At 42.0% G+C, this 22,781-nt stretch overlaps 1 protein-coding gene across 4 annotated transcripts in view; it reads right to left on the reverse strand.

Annotated features, from left to right (window-relative positions):
• Window positions 1–6,567: 6,567 nt before the first annotated feature.
• Window positions 6,568–22,781, reverse strand: part of rab23 (RAB23, member RAS oncogene family) — an 82,404-nt gene continuing 66,190 nt past the window's right edge. For 3 of the 4 annotated variants that reach the window (XM_069886080.1, XM_069886082.1, XM_069886081.1), the window contains exons 5-7: window positions 15,017–15,099; window positions 11,531–11,620; window positions 6,568–8,948 (exon numbers count right to left, since the gene is read on the reverse strand). In XM_069886080.1, coding sequence (XP_069742181.1) covers window positions 8,809–8,948; window positions 11,531–11,620; window positions 15,017–15,099 — 313 coding nt within the window. In that variant the 3' untranslated portion in view covers window positions 6,568–8,808. The other variant, XM_069886084.1, reaches the window with a different exon arrangement.

Genomic DNA, 22,781 nt, shown 5'->3' on the forward strand with positions numbered 1-22,781 from the left:
AATTTCTGAGTATGGCCTGAATTGGTCTTTGTGTATTAATACAGACCAAGGCTCAAAGAACCACAACTCATTCCTTTAATGGTTTATTGTACTTACAAACAATATACAAATACTATGTTACTCCGTGAAGACATTGTTCCCCATAACTAACCATCTCTCACGTATTCTCTTTAACTCCAGTTGATTTTGAACACAATTCACCCTGCAATCACTGGGAGAAATCTGTTCCTACATACACATGTAATTGGTTCTGTCTGCAGCTTCACAATGCAACAAGCACACATTTAGAACAATAATCAACATCAAAGTGACATCATTTCATTGCTGTATTTGTAAAAACATTATGCAGTTAACAATAGTTCTAAATGCAGCAAAAGCCTTCAACTTATTGCATCTGCTCAGCTCCCCCCCCCTCACCTGTTACCTCCTCCACTTTAATAACAGCTTCTTGCCTTGTATCATGGCGATGCCCCAAATCGCATCAAATATGAACAAAAATCACAAAAGAAAGAACACAATTAGCAAACTGTTTAACTCTTCCTGGGTCTGACACCACAGGTAATCTGTCCCATTGGAGCCAAAGGATTGGGGGTGGGGGGGGGGGTCAATGCAGTTCAAGTCTGATAGGCAGCAGCAAATTGGATTGGTTTTACATTGATGATGCAGCAGGAAAAGTCGTAGATTTAAATAAAGGAATAATTATCCCCAAAATTCATTTTGTATTGGGCCCATTGTTGTTCGTTATATACATTAATGATCTAGATGATGGGGTGGTGAATTGGATTAGTAAATATGCAGACGATACCAAGATAGGTGGAATAGTGGATAATGAAGAAGGTTTTCAAGGATTGCAGAGGGATTTGGGCTGCTTAGAAAAGTGGGCTGAAAAATGGCAGATGGAATTTAATGCTGATAAGTGTGAGGTGCTTCATTTTGGTAAGAATCAGAACAGGACATACGTGGTAAATGGGAGAGCATTGATGAATACAGAAGAGCAGAAAGATTTAAGAGTAACGGTACATCGTTCTCTGAAGGTAGAAACTCACGTGAATAGGGTGGTGAAGAAGGCTTTTAGTATGCTGGCCTTTTTCAATCATTGCATGGAATATAGGAGTTGGGAGGTGATGTTGAGATTGTATAAGACGTTGGTGCGGCCTAATTTGGAGTTCTGTGTGCAGTTCTGGTCGCCTAATTATAGGAAGGATATAAACAGAGTGGAGAGAGTGCAGAGAAGGTTTACCAGAATGTTACCTGGGTTTAAGCATCTAGAGTATAGGGAGAGATTGGACAGATTAGGTCTTTATTCTTTGGAGCGTAGAAGGTTGAGAGGGGATTTGATAGAAGTATTTAAGATTATGAAAGGGATAGACAGAGTGGATGTGGATAGACTATTTCCGTTAAGAGGAGGAAAGATTAAAACAAGAGGACATGAGTTAAGAATTAAGGGGCAGAGGTTTAGAGGTAACATGAGGGGGAACTTCTTTACTCAGAGAGTGGTAGCCGTGTGGAATGAGCTTCTGGGAGAAATAGTGGCGGCGGAGTCAATTGTATTATTTAAGAAAAGGTTGGACAGGTATATGGATGAGAAGAAGATGGAGGGTTATGGGCATTGTGCAGGGAGGTGGGACTAGAGAGGGGTGTTTGGTTCGGTGCGGACTAGAAGGGCCTAATGGCCTGTGTCCGTGCTGTAAATTGTTATGTTATATCTTGAAGTGAATGCCTTGAAGCCTGGGCTTGAATATATTTGGGTGAATAAAATCCAGGAAAGAATAAATAATTGGTGAGCTTTTTTTTTATTAATAAAATTATTACAAAGAAATGACAATTTAAAAAAACTGTTCTAAGTTTGTAGTGTGATTAATTTTAATGTGGCACTTTGTAACAGATACATGCATAACAGTCGAACAAAATAGGAAATGTTTAAAGATTTCCTTTCATCAGCTGCAGTTCAACACAAAATTACACAGCAAACTAATCATTCTGATAGATCTCAGTGTTGATCAGTGGAATGGTGAAAGGCCAATCTATGTCTATACTCCAACAATCACATCAGCACAGGTCTAATATCACAATAATAAATCAACTCCTTCTGAAATAATGACAAAAATGCTTGTCTGCGACCGTAACAACGCTTACCGTACCTGCTCGCAGCAAGAGTGGGGAAACATCAAAAGCAAGATTTCACGCCTTTAGAAAATTATACCAACAAAATTCATCTTGCTTTTAAGATTTGACTTTGTCAGTAAAAACAGCAGCAATTTTGTTTCACAGATTATTTAGAAACCTGTTCTCACACATAATAACTAAATCCAGTTCTCAAATCTACTATAAATCCCAAATTAAATCTAACACTGATCTACAGGACCAAACTATTCCTTCAGGAACAGGACAGGGAAGAAGAGGTTCTGTGGAGGAGATTGAGTATCCCAGATGGTATGTGGCCTCCTTGGTGCCAGGGTCTGAGATATCTCAGATCGAGTTCACGGCATTCTCAGGAGGGAGGGTGAGCAGCCAGATGTCCTGGTCCTTGATGGGATCAATGACATGGGTAGGAAGGGTGAGGAGGTCCTGCAAGGAGAGTTCAGGGAGTTAGGCACTAGGTTGAAGGACAGGACCTCCAGGATAGTGATCTCAGGATTGCTCCCGGTGCAATGTGCTGGTGAGGTTAGAAATAGGATAATGCATCTTAACACGGGGCTAAAAACATGGTGTAGGAGGGAGGGCTTCAGGTTTCTGGATCATTGGGCTCCCTTCCAGGGAAGGGGGGACCTGTTCCAAGGGGACTAATATCCTTGCGGGCAGGTTTTCTAGTGGGAGGGGAACCAGAGCAAATAGAGGAGTGGAGGAGGGAGACATTGATGTTACTATTGGATGCACCGTTAGAAGTCAACAGGTTGAATGTGGTGGAAATGTTCTCAGGTGCATCTATTTCAATGCAGGGAGTAGTGTAGGAAAGGGAGACCAGCTTAGAGCATGGATTGGCATGTGGAATTATGACATTGTGGCCATCAGTGAAACTTGATTCCAAGAGGCGGCAGGACTGGCAGCTTAAGGTTCTGGGCTTCCTTTGCTTTATACACAATAGAACGAGGGGAATGAAATGGGAGGAGTGACGTTGTTCATCAGGGAAAATATCACAGCTATGCTCAGGCAGGACAGACCAGAAGGCTCGTCTACTGAGGCTATATGAATGGAGCTGAGGAAAGGAAAAAGGTACAATCGTACTCATGGGGTTGCATTTTAGACCACCCAATAGTCAGTGAGAATTGGAGGAGCATATCAGTAGAGAGATAGTAGACAAATGGAGTAATTTGTAATAGTAGGAGATTTTTAACTTTACACGTATTGACTGGGACTCCCAAAATGTAAAAGGGTTGGATGGCTTGGAGTTTGTCAAATGTGATCAGAAAAGTTCTCCAAATCAATATATAGAGAAGATTCAATACTTGATCTCCTTTTAGAGAACCAGACAAGTCAGGTGACAGAAGTATGTGTAGGGGAACATTTTGGGTCCAGTGATCATAATGCCTTTAGCTTCAAGTTAATTATGGAGAAGATGGGTCTGGGCCTTGGGTTGAGATTTTAAATTAGAGAAAGGCTAATTCAAAGGAAATGAGGAAAAGGATCTAAAATGTGTGGATTGGGATAAGTTGTTTTCCGGCAAGGATGTGTGAGGTAAGTGGATAACCTTTAATTTTTGAGAGTACAGAGTTTGTATGTTCCTGTCAAGATTAAAGGCAACATTAACTGGCATAGGAAACACAGATTTTTGAGGGATACCAGGGATCTGGTTCGGAAGAAGAGAGAGGTGTACAACAGGTTTAGGCAACAAGGAGCAAATGAGGTACTTGAGGAGCACAAAAAATGTGAAACCTCAAGAAATCAGAAAGGCATAAAAAAGACACACGGTCACTTTGACAGATAATGTGAAGGAAAGTCCTAAAGGATTCTACAGCTACATAAACAGCAAAAGGATAGTAAGGGAGACAATTGGTCCCCTTGAAGATTAGAGTGGATGGCTTTGTAAAAAGTCAAAAGAGATGGTGAATATCTTAAATGTTTTTTTCCCCCATCAGTATTCACTTATGAAAAGGGCACAGAGTCATGGGAAGTAAGGAAAACAAGCAGTGAGGTCATGGAACCTATACAGATTAAAGAGGAGGAAGTGCTTGCTGTCTTAAAGCAAATAAGAATGGATAAATCCCCAAGGCCTTACAAGATATTCCCTCAGATGTTGAGGGAGCCTCGTGCAGAAATTGCAGGGGCTCTGGCAGAAATATTTAAAGTGTCCTTTGCCCTGGATTGGAGGGTAGCTCGTGTTGTTCCATTGTTTAAAAAAGGCTCCCAAAGTAATCCTGGAAATTATAGGCCAGAGAGCCTGATGTCAGTGGTAGGTAAGTTATTGGAAGGTGTTCCAAGAGATCGGATATACAATTATTTGGATAGCCAGGGACTGATTAGAAATAATCAATATGGCTTTGTGTGTGGTAGGTCGTATTTAACCAATCAAGAGTTTTTCGAGGTGATTACCAGGAAGTTGACAAAGGAAAGGCTGTGTATGTTATCTACATGGAGTTTAGTAAGGCCTTTGACAAGGTCCCGCATGGGACGTTAGTCAGGAATGTTAAGAGGCTAAGTATTCATGGTGAAGTAGTGAACTGGATTTGACAGTGGTTGGATGGGAGAAGTATTGTGGACAGTTTTGGTCACCTAACCACAGGAAAGCTATCAATAAGATGGAAAGAGTTTAGAGAAGATTTACTAGAATGTTGCCCGGACTTCAAAAACTGAGTTACAGGGAAAGGTTAAACAGGTTAGGATTTTATTCCCTGGAATATAGAAGAGGGGAGATTTGATAGAGGTATTTAAAATTATGAGGGGGCTAGACAGAGTAAATGTACATAGGCTTTCCCCCCCACTGAGTGTAGGTTAGATCCAAACCAGAGGACATGGGTTAATAATGAAAGGGGAAAAGTTTAGGGGGAACTTCTTCACAGTGTGGTGGGAATGTGAAATGAGCTTCCAGCTGAAGTGGTAAATGTGGGCTCAATTTTAACATTTAAGAAGAATTTGGACAGGTACATAGTTAGGAGGGCTATGGACTGGGTGCATTTCCCCATATTTTTAAATGGGCTTTTCTAATCGATAAGACATCAGATATTTAGCTCTGGGATTTTATCTCTGGGCAATAAATTCTTGATTGGGTCCAGACTAGAGGTGTTCTCTTTTTCAGAGACAATCTGGGTGGATCAACTGAGGAAGTTATCAGTTGTCCACTCAGAGTACGTCTGTTTTTACCCACTATAAGTCGTAAAAATCGTGAACTAGTTTTAACAGAAATAGTTGGAGATGCTCCCACAGTAGTTTCAGTTGTGGTGGGTATGTATTTAGAATGTGGAACAGTTACACAGAGTAGATGGTTTGGTGCAAGAGGAAGCTGTTGTGATGTAGGAATGCAACAACAGGATGATAGGACTAGATGAAGTAGGGTGGAACAAAACATACCAGCAAATGGCCTGCTTCTGTGCCATGGACTTGAAATAAAACCACAAGCTGTCTTGACATTCCTCTTTTGGTCCGTAGAAAGAAGGATGTGAGATGGTTTAATGGGAACATTCAGAATCTTGAAGGTTCTAACAAATTGAGTTATAATTGATTTTCAGAGGAGGAAAGTTGAGGGGTCGGGCACAGAGCTCGAGTGTGAGGTTAAAGCCTTGTCCTTCAGGAGTCAGAGTGAAACCACCCAGAATGCTCAAAGCAAGGAAGGGTTGAGAGGAGAAGCAAGAGAGAAGGTGCAGATGCCTTTCGTTTTTGACAGACTAAGATCTGTTTTGTTTTGACGGTAATACTTGTGCACTGAGTTGAAATGGGGAATATATTATTCAACAACCTAGAGATTTTGGAAATTTATCAAGTTATTTGAAAAAGCTGGCAGAGGCCCAGGCATCTACAAATCTAAACCACCTGTTAGATTTTTACTTCTAGCCCACTGGCTGTTGTTTTTATACATACATATATATATATATATATATATCTATATAGCCCACCTCACTGACAAAAGGCAAAGGAGGAAAAACCCAACACCCAACCAACAAATTTTCCCTCGCAACCGCTGCAATCGTGTCTGCCTGTCCCGCATCGGACTTGTCAGCCACAAACGAGCCTGCAGCTGACGTGGACTTTTTACCCCCTCCATAAATCTTCGTCCGCGAAGCCAAGCCAAAGAAGAATATATATATCTATATCTATATAGATATATATAGATATATATATATCTATATAGATATATATATCTATATAGATATATATACACACACACACACCTATATACACATATACACACACACATACATACATAAATACATATACACAAATATATATATACATATATATATACATACATACATATATACATACATACATATATATAAATATATACATACATATATACATACATACATATATATAAATATATACATACATATATACATACATACATATATATAAATATATACATACATAAATATTTATATTTATATATTTATTTATACATATGTATGTACATGCAGGTGTGTGTGTGTATATACATGCAGGTCAGTACATGCAGGTCAGCAAAATGGAAGTCTTACACTTTGTGCAAATATTCTGGACTTCAGAGGCCACCTTTTCACTTCCGGATGATCCATGGTGCAATTGTGGCTTCTCTGCTAAGTCACTGATAATATTCAAAATATAAATGTTCTTATGTTGGGAGTCTTTGCAGGACAGGATCTGAAACCCAAACCTCAAGATTGAGAGTCTTACTTCTGTAGACAGACACAAATAAAACAGGAAAGAAAACCACCTTTCAAGGACCAGTTTGTCCTCAAACCAATGATAGTGCGACATGAAAGTGCTACAGGAAATGCAAGTCATAAAAATCTTCCAATCAAATTGATGCTAACATAATCTACCATCTCCAGCACCTAAAATCTCATCCATTACTTTCACTCACACCACGACAAAGCACTCAGGAACAAAGAATAACATGGGTTATGACCACACACAAATATCTGGCACAATAGACAATTGAGATTGTTGCCACATGACCCAGTGAAGTAAATAACACCGAGCAGTGATCTCCCCATCAGAAAGCGCAGCTGTGATCTGGAATTAACTTCAGGTGAAGGTGGTTGCATGTCACCTCTGGGAAACAGTGGGGCTGACAAGTGGAGTGAGGCTAACATTCTCACTAATTTGTGGGACCAAAGGGGCTTGAAGCAAATATCAAACTCAATTTTCGGGAAACCAAAAAGTAAGTGCAGGTAGTATCTGTTGTTCTAAGAGTTCTTGAGCAGAAGTGTTTACTTTTTCTCGTCCCCGTGTTTGACCTGCTGATTGCTTCCAGCAAAGTCGATTTTTACTTTGGATTTTGAGCATTGCACTTCACTCATCTTTATTTTTAGATGGCCCACATTCTTGCAAATGGCCATGCTAATTTAATGCTATCATTTTAAAATATTTCTCTTGAAATTCCTCCAAGAACACACAAGGGACTGCAGATGCTGCAACCTGGGGGGGGGGGGAAGCAATCTGCTAGAAAAACTCTGTGGGGAAACATCTGTGGTGAAAGAAACCAGTTAACATTTCAGGGGGAATGCCATCATCTATTCTTTTTTTCCACAAATGATGCCTGACCAATTTGATATTCTTTTCCCCTACATAATCCCACCATAGGAGCTTGCATAATGATTTATAGAAAAACAAACATAATTCAGTCATGAACTTGAGATCCCCGGCTGCATAGGGTAGGAGGATTTATTGTAGTGTTTTCAGCTGGCAAGCACAGCAATGTCAGATAAAGCCACCTGAATACAAGTCATCCAGGGACCTTGCTCTTGTAAGGACAATGAAAGGAAAAGATGATAACTGCAATATTGACATGGCACTTGTGCAAAATTCTTGTCCTGTACTAGGAGGCCTTTTCAGGAAATAATATTGCATGCATTCAACTGACACACGATTACAATCTCAATAGGAAAAAAGTCTGAAGCAGGCAACCAGTAAACTTCATACAAATATTCAAATATCAAATAGCGACTTTTTTTTGTTTTACACAAAAGAATCTAAACAATCAACTTAAAACATCTGAATATGTAAAAAAAATTCTACTAATGGCAAAAGATTTTGCACCAGGCTGCAGTTCACACTGAAATATTGCACACTTCATCAGAGTTAATTCCACAAAATAACAACCACAAATGGCAATGTTTACGTTATATCTGTTAAAATGACTATAGATTTTCATAATTCATTGCAATATTTTCTTTGAAAAGATAAAATTCCCCTAAAGGCAGCATCGTAGCTGGATTGGTGATTCTTGGCCCAGTGACTGAATTACCCTCTCTCTTGATTGGTGCTTTTACCAACCAATCATATTAGTCATTGCTGCTTTCCCATTAGACAGTATATTAGAGCTGGCGGAAGTCACACAAGTCGAGCACACTGATTTTCGGAATATAGCAGGTGACTAACTGGCAAACAAATCTACAAACTTGGAGCAATCCATATAAAGCTGCAGCAAAGCAGTGATGGTCCATTCTGATCAGATAGATAATGCATTCTTAAACCAGCACCACCTTCTCCCAACTAATGCCAATGTTTCGTGATTTGTTGTCTGGAAGCCTCTTCATGAGCCGTGCTGTTGGTTAGCATTGACCGTAATTATAACCTACCATTGATGCGTCAGAAGATCCAAATTAAAAACCCCTTACTGATGGGAATAGTTGCACAAATGGTGAGTGTCGACTATGTAGTGCCACAGAATGGCTAGAGTCTCCCGCAGCGACCCACAAGGCTTCTGCTCTTTTTGGTTCTCTGCTTGTTTGGACGAAGGTTGATGACTTCACCGCCATTCATCGTGCTCGAGTTCAGGCCGGAGTGACTGCCTCCAGCTGTGTTAAATACTCCTGGGAGAAAAAAAAATGTCAGTAATTGAATGTAATGCATCCTGTGTACAGTTACCGCTCATTGTGCTTTCACTTGATGGATTTCAAAGGAGTGACACAATGATTAGGCATATACACTAACTGGTCTCATAATGAACGAGGGGAGTTTTGTGAAAGAAGCCTCGACAGTTATTCCCCTTAACCAAATTCATCATGCCCAAAGTCACTGCCCAACTCTTAAGACTGCAGTTTTCCCAAAATTAGATTGCTTTCACTAGCTGCTCAGCTCCATTCCCATATCTTCCCAGATCCCCTCAAGGTCTGGCAATCAATGTAAAATACAGCACTCCTCCCCCCCAACCAGTACAGAACAGACTCTACAAGCATTCATTCTGGTCTCCCTAATGATTTGCCAAAACATCTGAAGCTGCCTTCTTCCTACCCTTGCGGGGTACCAGAGGGTTTCTGTAGTGGCGCGATTAAGTGTGTCAGGAAAGTAATAACCAATTGCATTAATCTTTTAGGTTTGATTCACATTCTTTCAACTACTTTAGAAATCCTGCTACTTTTTCTGCCATAATTATTCCATTTATCTAGAGCCTGATTATCATTCATGGTTGAGTGGGTAGCAACCTCTGATGAGATTTGACCACAATAATTGAAGCGAATGCTGCAGTGCAGTCCTGAGGAAATTATGCCCGTTGCATCTCAGGATCCATCAAGATTAGCATGTTGATCAAAAATCTAATACAAATTAAACCATTAAGAAGAATTATTCTGGAGAGCTGCACAATGACTACACATTGGCTACTGCTCAAAACTTTTAGTTGCCGTGAACACAAAAAAAATCAACATAACTCTTAGGAATCAGGCATAAACCATCTCTGATGAAGAGAATGGAAGGAGACTAATCCATATACAATGGGTTTAGCAGGTCATGGGCCAAATACAGGTAGGTGGGAGATTTTCATTGACGTGGGCAAGTTGGGCCAAAGACCCTGTTTCCATGTGCTACAACTTTACGACTCTTATCGAATATATTCACCAGGATTACACAAAAGATTAGGGATTTAGTTATGTGGATAGACTCAAAAACTGGGGCTGTTCTCCCACAGCAGAAAAGCTTAATGGAAAGTTTGACAGCGACATTCAAATCAGGAAAGGTTTTGATGTAACATAACAGCCTGAATGGTAGTTGAAACAGATTCAATGGTATATTTCTGACAGGAACCAGATACACACATGGGAGAAAAAAAGCTTCCTCTTGCATGTGATATTTCTATTACTTCATATGGATCAGCAGGAAAGATGGGAAGAACTGGAAGGGTAGCCAAGTAAAAAGACATTGCTCCTCATGCTGAATTGAGCAGAAATGGAGGAAATGTGTTTCGAAGACTCACTGAGAAATGAAATTCTCTCATCTCAGTCACAAAGGGTGTCCAGAATTCTGAGGCCATGCTCTCTGGTTCCAAGGATCAGCAACGACCCCGACTATTATAGAGCCATTTAAATCAGACAGGAATGCAGATTAAAACAAGGAGTGGGGCAGATAAGAAACCCTGACATTCATTTAGATTACGGTTGATTTGTATCTATCTCATCTATAGCAACTTGGTTCACTTCTACGATCCTTACTACTCAAGCTTTATACAAATCTTTTACTCAGTTCAGGCATCTTTTTGATGATCTTTGGACTACTTAGCTGTGGAGTGAGGAATACTGTTACTTCTTCAGGTGAACCATTCAGATACGCAAGTGACAAAAGACACAGGAGAGACCGAAGATCCAGAATCTGGAGCAAAACACAATCTGCTGCAGCATCAGTGCATTAAAATGCTTTGGATCCTTCCCTTCTCCCCCCCACCCCCCTTTTGTTTCCACCTGCTCTCTCATTCTACCACTACTGTCACCTTTTTCGATTCGAGCATCGACAGCCTTGGTTCCTACCTAACACCCACTCCACCCCAAGTGACTTGTCTTCCTCCAGTTTGCTTCTCTCCTTTAGCTGACACGTGCCAATCAATTGCCTCAGTTTGTCATCCTTTCCCTCCCTGATCCACCAATTCCCCAACAGCCTGAGTCTTACCCTTCTCATCCTGTCCCCAAACCTCTCTCCTGCACACTCAGTTCTAATGAAGAGTTCCAGCCCACAACATGACTTCTTTTACTCTCACAGCTGTTGCTTGACCTGCTGAGTTTCTCAGCAGGTGAACAAAAGGAGTTTATAGGGAACAGAAGGAAGAGGAATGAAAGTCTCAAATGACAAAGGGAGGTGCTAAGCTTGTCAACAAGGCAGATAGGATTGAGAGAGTAAAATCTGTAGGGTGTTTCCTGGCCTGGAATATTATGAGCAGCTGCTCACCAGAGACTACAAGGACCTTTAAATAATAAACATAGACATGCATCCTATATTTGAATTGCAGTTCCAGATGAACAACTTTTTGCTTCACCCAGTTTCCGATAGGTGTATTTTATAACAATAGAGGTCTTTGACAGCTCAGATGACACTCAAGATCATCAGAAATATTTAAATTACAACTCTGAGGTATTTTGACATGCACAAATGTTTTTGGGGCAGTAACTGAAGATGAGGGACAAGATACCTATGCGATTACTTGTAGTGTGCACACGTTCTTCTTCAGTGGTTTTCTGTTTGAGCCGCTGAAGGTACTTTTCAGCCAGATACTTGAAAACTGTGGAAACAGAGTAAAACGAGTCTGGACCTTGCCACAATTATATTTTACAAAATTATTATCAAGTACAATGCACATGATACGGGTATGATCACTCTACCTAAAATTTCTTTTATTTAGAAAAATAGATCGTTTTATTTTAAACACAAAATGTGTTAAATTTATTTTTTACCTATTTCAAGAACTGATTCATTAAACTTATTTTTCAAGTTAAAACAAAGAAACTTTAATAGCATTATAAAAATGATCAGTCCACTCAATGATGTACATATAATTCATGTTTTATGATTTGCACAACTTCACTCAAACCTTCCAATTGTACAAAACAAATCCAAATATATCTCTCTCTTTGGTTTGGCTTCGCGGACGAAGATTAATGGAGGGGTAATGTCCACGTCAGCTGCAGGCTCGTTTGTGGCTGACAAGTCCGATGCGGGACAGGCAGACACGGTTGCAGCGGTTGCAAGGGAAAATTGGTTGGTTGGGGTTGGGTTTTTCCTCCTTTGTCTTTTGTCAATGAGGTGGGCTCTGCGGTCTTCTTCAAAGGAGGTTGCTGTCGCCGAACTGTGAGGCGCCAAGATGCACGGTTTGAGGCAATATCAGCCCACTGGCGGTGGTCAATGTGGCAGGGACCAAGAGATTTGGTGCACCTCTGTCTCGGTGGCCAGTGGAGAGCTCGCCATATAACACGATCTTGGGAAGGCGATGGTCCTCCATTCTGGAGATGTGACCTACCCAGCGCAGTTGGATCTTCAGCAGCATGGATTCGATGCTGTCGGCCTCTGCCAGCTCAAGTACTTCGATGTTGGCAAATCCAAATATATATTCACACTATAAATCACCAAGTACTTATTTGGTGAACAGTTATTGCTATTTATTTACATACAACAATTTATGATCTTATTTTAAAACATTATGATTATGATGTTGAAAAATTATCTACACTTTACATTTCAAACGTGCTCCATTGGCTGTGAAGCAGTTAGTACTTAGAGGCTGTGAAAGGCAGCACAGATATTAAGCTTTAATTTAGAGATACAGGTCCTTCTGGTCTAAGATCCCATGCCACCTAAACACACCCACATGATTTTGTTCTTTCTGCAAGTGTCATGCTGGCAAGATGGATCTAATACTGCTCACATTCAGGTTTATTGTCACATGCACCAAGACACATGAGAAAGTTCATTTTGCAAGCAGTCCAGCCAGGGAGGGGGATACCCAAATTCAAACTAAATTATCTCATGCATCACCCTTTCCCTCATTGGGACATCAAGTAATCCAATACGATTCATGTTATTCTTGGCTTCTCTCACATTTTTGGAAAGTCCCACTTTTCTCGCTTAAGTCACTGTTGCTCATAGCTCTCAAGGTTTCTCAGACCCATTCACCAAGAAAATGCTGACAAGGAATAGTTCTACATTGAAGTGTGAAGTGTTGCATTTTGGAAAGGCAAATCTAAATAGGTCATATACATTGAATGGGAGACAATTTTTTTTTAAAAATTTTTTATTTTTCACACTATAAACCACATTGATCAAGATACATACATTTTCCTTTTCAAATATATACAGTGTCGTTTTCTCCCCCCCCTCCCATCCCACCCTCCCTACCTCCCCTCCCATTCATTTAAAGTTCAGAATCTAAGATACATTAAACCCGTCAAACTCAATAAAAATAAACAAGAAATTCCACTGAGTCAATTCTTTTCATTCCCTTCTCCTTGAATGGTAGACAATTGAGGAGTGCAGAGCAACAAAGGGATTTAGGAGTTATGGTAAATAGTATCCTCAAAGTTGATACTCAGGTAGATAGAGTGGTGAAGAAGGCATTTGGAATGTTGGCTTCATAAATCGGAGTATTGAATTAAAGAGTTGGGATGTGATGATGAAATTGTACAAAGCATTGGTGAGGCCAAATTTGGAATACTGTGTGCAGTTTGGTCACCAAATTATAGGAAGGATATAAACAAAATAAGAGAGAGTGCAGAAAAGGTTCACGAGAATGTTAACAGGATGTCAGGGTTTGAGTTACGAAGGTTGAGCAGCCTGGGGCTTTTTTCTCTGGAGCGTAGAAGATTGAGGGGGGATTTGATGGAGGTGTTCAAGATTTTAAAAGGGACAGAGAGACTCAACGTGGATAGGCTTTTTCAATTAAGAGTGGGGGATATTCAAACCAGAGGCCATGGTTTGAGATTGAAGGGGGAAAATTATAAGGGGTACATGAGGGAAAATTTCTTCACGCAAAGGGTGGTTGGGATGTGGAATAAGCTTCCGGAGCAGGTGGTTGAAGCAGGAATGTTAGTTACATTTAAGGAAAGATTGGATAATTACATGGAGGAGAGAGGATTGGAGGGGTATGGACCAGGTGCTGGTCAGTGGGACTAGGAGGGTGGGGATTTGTTCCGGCATGGACTAGTAGGGCCAAACTGGTCTGTTCTGTGCTGTATATGGTTATATGGTTATCTAGTATTGAACTCAAAAGCAAAAGGTTTAATGTAGTGGCATTACCTACAGCATGCCATCAATGCAAAACACTTTTGTCCTAATGAACTTTTTAAGAAGTGGAATAAAACGTGCTTCATTTGGATGCCTTTTGAAGAGGGGCTTAAATGGCATATTCAGGAACTGGATTAAAAAAAGTCACAATATGCCAGGCATCTCCCTATGCGCTATCCAATTTAAAAACAGTTGAATGTCCCATTCATTCCAGTTTTTTTGTGCAATACACAAACGTATTGGAGAAACTGAGCAGGTCACACAGTATTCATAGGAAGTAAAGGGTAACCAACATTTCATCTCTGGGTCCTCTGTCAGAAATTTAAAAAACAATAAAAGGTTAGGGGAGGAGGAGAGGAAGGAGAAGAGCACAGGTAACAGGTTGTAAGTGGGAGGGTAGAGAGAGAAAAGCAGAGGTTTTGATTGGAATAACACACAATAGTCTAGAAAATGTGCCATCTGACTCCACCAGTGTGCGCCACATTATGGAGTTTTACTGAATTGAGAGGGGTGATTGAAAGTACTGTGAAATAGATGGCTTGATGAGAGATGAAAAGCATGTGTGTCTGTGTGTCTACACAGAGAATGAGCGAGGAGAGGGGGCTACATAGGCAAGAGCTTCACAGAATGAAACTGCAGAGCTTAGACCTAAAAATAAAATCACTGCCATCATCAATAAAAGGAAATTGGTGACATACAAGTGATCATAATCAAAAAAATCCAGAGTTTTCGAGTGGCAATAAGCATGGGGAGGGATTAAGGGCCACTTGATTTTTAGCCATTATCTGTAATATATATTTAATATAAGCATTTTCATATCATGACCTTATTAAGATGACGGTCTGAATTATAAACCAAAGGTTAGATAGGGGGGAAAAAAAAAATCAACAAAATAACTTGCCTTCATTCACATTCATGTCCTCCTTCACAGAAGCACGATAAAATCTTAGCTTTAACCTTTTAGCAAGAGCCTCGGCTTCTTCACTACATTTCAAATCAAAAGTAAAATGGGTGTTAGCACGCAAAGTTTTGAAGATAAATCTTTCTTTTTCAATCTTTTTATTATTATTATAATTTATAAACACATACAGTTCAAAGAGATATAAAAAATACATAGTAAGTAATGAATTAATACAGAGATATTAAACAATAATATTACAGAATAAAAATATATCATTAAAAAAATTTAGATCAGTTTAGGGTGTGAACTATCTCTAAAAAAAAAAGATATAATTAATAACAATATATGAAAAAAGAGGAAAAAAAAACCCCAAAAAAGAAAAAACAAATCTGAATTAAAAAAAAACTTTAAAAAAAACTTTAAAAAAAAACCTACAGACATAGCTAAACCACGCCGATCACTCCGATCTCATCTTACAGCCCAATTATCATACATAATCATAGAAAGAAAACAGAGCCAGATCAACTCACCACAAATGAAAATATTGAATAAATGGTCGCCAGGTTAACTCAAACTTAGAAGGGGATTCATAGACAGAGTTTCTAATTTTCTCTAAATTTAAACATAGTATAGTTTGGGTAAACCATTGGAAAACAGTGGGAGGATTAACCTCTTTCCAATTCTCATTTCTTTCGATATTTGCAGTTTAGGAGTTTCTTAGTTTCGACTTTACCCTCTTTTCCCAATCGGGAGACTACGACTGTTTTAGAGGATATACTATATTCAAAATTCCCTCCAAAAGGTGTGATATCTAAATTATATAATATAATTACAAAAATAAATTCTGGGACTTTTGAAAAGTTTAAAAATGATTGGGAAAGAGAACTCAACCTTCATATTTCCAATGAAAATTGGAATAAAATTTTGCGACTGGTAAACTCTTCTTCTCTAAGTGCAAAACATTCACTAATACAGTTTAAAGTTGTTCATAGAGCTCATATGTCTAAAGATAAACTCCATCGCTTTTATTCTCATATCGATCCTATATGCGATAAATGTCAATTTGAAATAGCTTCCCTTACACATATGTTTTGGTCCTGTCCCTCTTTACAGAATTATTGGAAGGAAATTTTTTCCATTATATCTACTGTTTTGAATATTGATTTACAACCACATCCCATTACTGCAATTTTTGGATTACCTATGATAGATTTGACTTATTTATCTCTTCCTGCGGATCGTATGATTGCTTTTCTTACACTAATGGCTAGAAGATCTATACTATTGAAGATAAATCTGAATATTTTATCTTTCTGATATTAATGTGCATTAGATTACATTTGCAACTATTAAATTAATAGTTCCCATGTCCAAACATTCACACCTCCATCGTTTGTTACTATTTCAATTGCTGATGATTTTGACAACAGAACAGCAATGCAAGCAAGAATAGGCAAAAGCAAATGGAAATCAAGAACATACTTCCCTAAAACTAGTTTGAGGCTGGGAGTCACTTGCAAATATGATAAACGAGATTGGAAATTTTTGTCTATTGCAGGTTTAAAATGAACAGAAGAGACACCTTAGCTATGATCTAATTAAATTGTGGAATAAACTAATTGCAGATGGAACACATCAGAGCCTGGATGTGCTGCTAATTGAGGGTGAGTGTTTAGGGTGATGGAAATCTGTCTACAAAATGCTATGCAGTACTCAACAAGATTGGTGTGACAGCACCTCTGGCTTCTGTGACTTTATATTTGAGAAGGATTAGGACAGCACTACCTCATTGCTCCACTTCAAGTCACACATGAAAATATATTGTTGTTGGGTCTAGATCTTGAAATCCAACAGAATGACAGTAGCAGTCCAAAGATATGATTCACCCCTACATTCTCATGGTTGATCAAGGACAAATAAATGCTGGCCTTGCCAGTGGTAAAGAAGAATCGACAGAATCAACTGTTTCCCATTATTGAAGCTACATATATCCAGATAAATGGGGAATATTTCATCCTACCTGGCTTGTGCTCCATAATGCACTGGGAGTCAGGACTGGTATTGCCATGGCTATCCAGATAGACTCTGTTAAAGTTGTTTATCACTTTGTATTTGCATCCCATGAACATAACGATTTACATGATTTATGGTTGAATCTTGTTTTGATTCTGCTGGCTGCAGATTTTCTATGAGCTTACTGTCTATTGGTGGACCTAAAGGGAAAGCATTTGGTCAACTCCAGAACATTCAAATTGCTTTCCTTATGTCAGGCCACTCTGCTGGTGCCCCATTTGGGCTCAGTTATGTTCTCCTCAAACAAGTCTGCCAAGTCCTTGGCAGAATTTCCAGCCATAGTCACCCTGCAGTCCTCCGCTGTTATGCCCAAGAATGGTGTCTAGCATTATATCCCCATGAGAGGAGCACTGTTGCACACCAGGGTACACAGACTACCTCCGGACAAGCTATAAACCGCGAAAGAGGAGTTCCGTAAAATGGAGCACATTGGCATAGTCTGTCATTCGGACAGTCCATGGGCATCTCCCTTGCACATGGTGCCAAAAGCTACCGGAGAATAGAGGCCATGTGGAGATTATCGCTGATAAACGATGTCACGACAGCTGACCATGTCCCTGTCCCGTACATCCAGGATTTCACCACAAACTTGGACGGGGTCAAGATATTCTCCAAAATGACCTGGTGAGGGGATATCATTAAATTCCAGTCCACCCTGAAGAAGTTCCAGAAACGGCACTCATCACACTATTCGGCTTTTTTGAATTTCTGCATATGCCTTTCAGGTTGAGAAATGCTGCACAGACTTTCCAGTCGCTCATGGACTCAGTGGGTTCCGGCCTTGATTTTGTATTTATTTACTTCTATGATATACTGATTGCCAGCTGCTCTCATCAAAAGCATGGGACTCACGTCAAATATGTCAATGACTAAGTCACTAAAGCCTATCAATCTGGCTAAATGCCAGTTTAGCCTGTCCTCCATCAATTTCCTCGGTCACAGGATTGATCAGCATGGATCAGTGCTGCTTCCTACCAAGGTAGAGGCCATAAGAATGCTCTCCAGGCCGAATACTGTGAAAAGACTGCAAGAGATTGTTGGCATGGTAAATCTTTACCATCAATTTTTGCCATCGGTGGCCTGAATAATGTGACCCCTTTTCCTACTTCTTTCCAGGCAACCCTGAATTGGGATGACGAAACGACAGCTGTTTTCGACAAATATAAAGAAGTGCTGGCCAACACGACCATGTTGGTGCATCCTCGACCCAATGTGCCCACAGCTCTCACAGTTGATGCATCTAGCATGGCCATCAGCAACGTGCTGGAACAACTGATCGAGAGCAATTGGAAGCCATTGGCCTTTTTCAGCAAGAACTTAAGACCACCTGAGCAAAAGTACAGTGTGCTTGACAGGGATCTCCTGGCCCTTTACCTGGCCATCCACCATTTCAGGTACTTTCTCAAAAGAAGAAATTTCATTGTATTCACAGACCACAGGTTACTTTGGTATGGAGTCATCAGTATCATTCTCTCTTGATTATTAAGATTTCAGTTATTTGCTTACAATTTAGCTCAGCCTGACACTGGAAATGGCTGTCAAACGCATCGTGCAGACTGAAATGCTCGTTTCCATAGACCGCCGGCAGAGCAGTGAAACTGGGCAATTACTGCCAGTGTATCGCAGGGGGCCAACTGGGGCCCGGGCATCCGAGGTAACCAATCAACAGCCAGCCGCTCAAGCCATGCCCCGGTGGTGACATGACTGAGCTGATTATAAAAGGCAGAGCTGCCACTGAATAAACTTGGTGTTGAATACACTCTACTGGTGTGTGTGTGTCTTTCTTCTGTGGATTCAAGCTACAGCTTTGGGGCTTTAACCAAGAGCTATAACCTAGCTGTAGCCATAGTGACCTCGCAACATTAGGGACCCCGACTGGTCCAAACAGCACTTTGGACCCAAAGTCAGAAGAGCAACCTACAGTCAACACTGTAGCGTTAGAAATGGCTGACCTGGACGTCACAACCTTGGGTGTGGTTCCAGCAAGCCGAGGCACAGTTCACCATTTGACGGATTTCTGCCACCGACATGCTACTACCACGTGGTCAGCGCCCTCGATCAGGACACTGCAGCCTGCATCATCGACTTCCTCCAGCAGCCCCCAGAACAAGGAAGGTATGTGGCCATCAAAGAGCCGTTAACCTGCACTTTTGGGCTCTCAAAGCGTGAGTGTGCGGCCCGACTGTTGCATATTGATGGTTTTGGGGACAGGGCCCCGTCCGCCCTCATGAGCAATGTGCTCGCTCTCAACAATGGCCACACCTCCTGCCCGCTGTTCTAGCAGATCTTCCTGGAGAGGCTACCTGAGGACATCCAGCTGCTCTTCGCAGAAGACTTCCATGACCCCAGGAAGGTGGCTGCCTGAGCAGACCTGCTATGTTGGGGGGGCGGGGGGGGGGGGGCGGAGGGGCGAAGAGGGACGTCTGAGCTTCACTCATCTGCGCTTCACTCATCACGTCAACAGCGCCCGGCAGAAGACCACTGACTGACCATCCAACCGACCACCCAAACACCACAACCCACCAGTGAGCAGTATTGTTTCAATCACCAACGCTGGGGCTCCGAGGCCCATCGATGCCACTCCCCCTGAACATTCATTAATAGCTACGATTACTGGCCAACTGCATAGCTTGCTACACATTTTTTTTTTTTTTTTTTTTTTTTTTTTTTTTTAAATTTTTTATTTTTCACACCATAAATCACAATAGCCATGATATACACTTTTTCTTTTCCACACATTTACAGTGACTTTTTCTCCCTCCCCCCTCCCTCCTCCCAAGCCACCCCCCCATCCCTCCCCCCTCTCATCCATTTTAGTTATACAATCTAGGTTGCATTAATTCAGTTAGACAATGTTGTCATTCAACAAAAATAGCTTGCTACACATTCAAGACTCCCTGCTGGAACAATGTTTCTTGGTGGTCACTGAAGCACAATACAGCGTCATTCCCCCAACCAGCCTGGAGGCCCACTGTGACAAATGGCTCCAACATCCGAACATTCAGCACCTGCACCATTCCCCTATGCTTCAGGTTCAGACAATTCACTTGGAAGTTTATGGTGGCGGCTGTGCAACAACCATTATTGGGTGCAGATTTCCTGCAGGCCAACTCACTCCTGGTGGATATTAAGGGGTGCCAGCTGGTGCACGCCCAGACATTTCAGTCACTCTCACTCAAGGGCACTGAATTTACCAGTCCCCACCTGCACTCAGTGAGTACTGCTGACGACTAATTCGCTTAGGTCCAAGCAGAATTCCCTTCCATCACCACACCTCACTTCCATTCGACAGAACCCAAACATGGGGTGAGGCACCAAATTGTTACAGAGGGCCCTTCCCTCCACACCAGGGCATGGCATCTTCCCCCTCCCCAAGAAATTCAACCTAGCCAGGGACAAGTTCAACAAGAGGGAGGAACTTGGCATTGTGCAGCGCTCTGATAGTCCTTGGGTCTCCCCTCTCCACATGGTCCCTAAGGAAGCGGGTGGTTGGAGGCCGTGCAGAGTCTACCGCCACCTCAATAATAGCCACCATACTGGACAGATATCCCGCGCCCCATATCCAAGACTTCACCACAAACCTGCAAGGGGCACGGATATTCTCAAAGATGGACCTAATCAGGGGCTATCACCAGATCCCAGTACCCCCCAAAGAAATCCCAAAATCACCCATCATAACCCCCTTTGGACTATATGAATTTCACCGCATGCCCTTCAGGTTAAAAAACACGGCTCAGACTTTCCAGAGGCTGATGGATGCAGTGGGCCAGATCTGCATTTTGCCTTCATCTACCTCAATGACATTTTAATCGCCAGCCACACCCGCTCTGAGCATACCGCCAACTTAAAACAATTATTCATCAGGCTGAGCGATTTCGGCCTAACCTGGCCAAGGGTCAGTTTAGTTGAGAGACTATTGACTTACTGGGCCATCGTGGAGCCAGATTGTTACCCACCAAGGTGGATGCTATTCGGTCTTTCCCCATGCTATCTATGGTGAAGGGACTACAAGAATTTTCCGGTATGGTCAACTTTTATCACTGCTTCATACCTGCAGCAGCTCACATAATGAGCCCATTCGTTCCCCTAATGGCACGACCCAGTAAAAATATTTAATGGACCCAGGGGATGACCAAGGCCTTCCAGGCCACCAAAAATGCCCTAGCCAATGCCACCCTTCTCGTGCACCCTCAGACGCCCTGACTGTCTTCACGACAGACGCCTCCAGCTCAGTGGTTGTGGGTGTACTTGAGCAACTGGTGAATGGACAATGACAACCGCTGGCCTTTTTCAGTAAATACCTCAGGCCACTAGAGCTCAAGTACAGTGCCTTTGATAGAGAACTGTTAGCCTTAAACCTGGCAATTCGGCACCGTCGTTACTTCCTGGAGGGCAGGAAGTTCAAAATTTACATGGACCACAACCCCCTATCTTCGCTTTCAGTAAGGTGTCAGATCTGTGGTCAGCCAGGCAGCAGTGGCACCTGTCCTACATTTCCGAATTTACAATGGACATTGAACACATACCCGGCAAATCCAACATGGTGGCCAATGCCCTATCCCATCCAGCTATCTTGGCTGTGCACGACCCTACCCCTGGCATCGACTATGCAGCTTTGGCTGATGTGCAGCAGACCCTGATGTTCCAGCATATTGGACAGGGCTCACTAGCTTACAACTGGAGGACATCCAGATCGCCCCTGGCAATCACACACCGCCCTGTGACACCTTGACAGGTAAACCTCGCCCTGTCATTCCGGCTGCGTGAAAGAGGTGGGCTTTCGACTTGGTCCACAACTTGGCTCACCTCGCCATCAGGACTACAGTCAAAATGGTGGTGAACAGGTATGTCTGGCACAGCCTCCACAGAGGTTGCCCTATGGGCCAGGACTTGTTCAGTTCCAGTCATCCAAAATCCAGACTCATCAAAGCTCTACCACAGACATTTGAGCCAGCACATTGTGGTGCCCCTACCCATACCCATAGGCACACATTACCTTCTCACAATGGATAACCAGATGGCTAGAGGCAATGCCAGTATCAGAGGATTCCACAGAAGCATGCACACAGGCTTTACTCACACTTTGGTAGTGCATTTCGGGGTCCCCGAACACCTTACATTAGACAGGGTGGCCCAATTCACTTCCAGTCTGTGGACTGCCTTAGCCCACGCTCTGGGGACCCAACTCCACCACACCACAGCGTATCACCCACAAGCCAATGGGTTAGTGGAGAGGTTCCACAGACACCTTAAGGCAGCCTTAATGGCACGGCTTACCAGACCTAACTCGGCCAACGAACTCCTTTGGGTCCTGTTAGGCATCCGAATGCACCCAAGGAGGACCTCGAGGCATCCTCTGCCGAATTAGTCTATGGCGCACTCCAAGTTGTACCAGATGAATTTGTGACGGCCCGAGGACTTAGGGGAGCCCCAGCGACCACATTGTCCTGACTAGGTGAGCGCCTAGGCATCGTGGACCCCGCTAAACCTAGATCCCATAGCACCTACATCCCAAAGAACTTTACTGACTGTAAATAAGTGTTTGTTCGGCACGGGGCTCACTGGCCACCTCTTCAGCGGCCTTACAAGGGGCCATACCTTGTCCTCAAACACAGGCTCTACCTGTGTTTTAGACATTGCTAGTTGAAACTGGCCTACTTGGACCTTGACCAACCCATCACTCACCCAACCC

The sequence above is a fragment of the Narcine bancroftii genome, chromosome 6 (genome assembly GCF_036971445.1).
Source record: "Narcine bancroftii isolate sNarBan1 chromosome 6, sNarBan1.hap1, whole genome shotgun sequence".
Classification (NCBI taxonomy): domain Eukaryota; kingdom Metazoa; phylum Chordata; class Chondrichthyes; order Torpediniformes; family Narcinidae; genus Narcine; species Narcine bancroftii.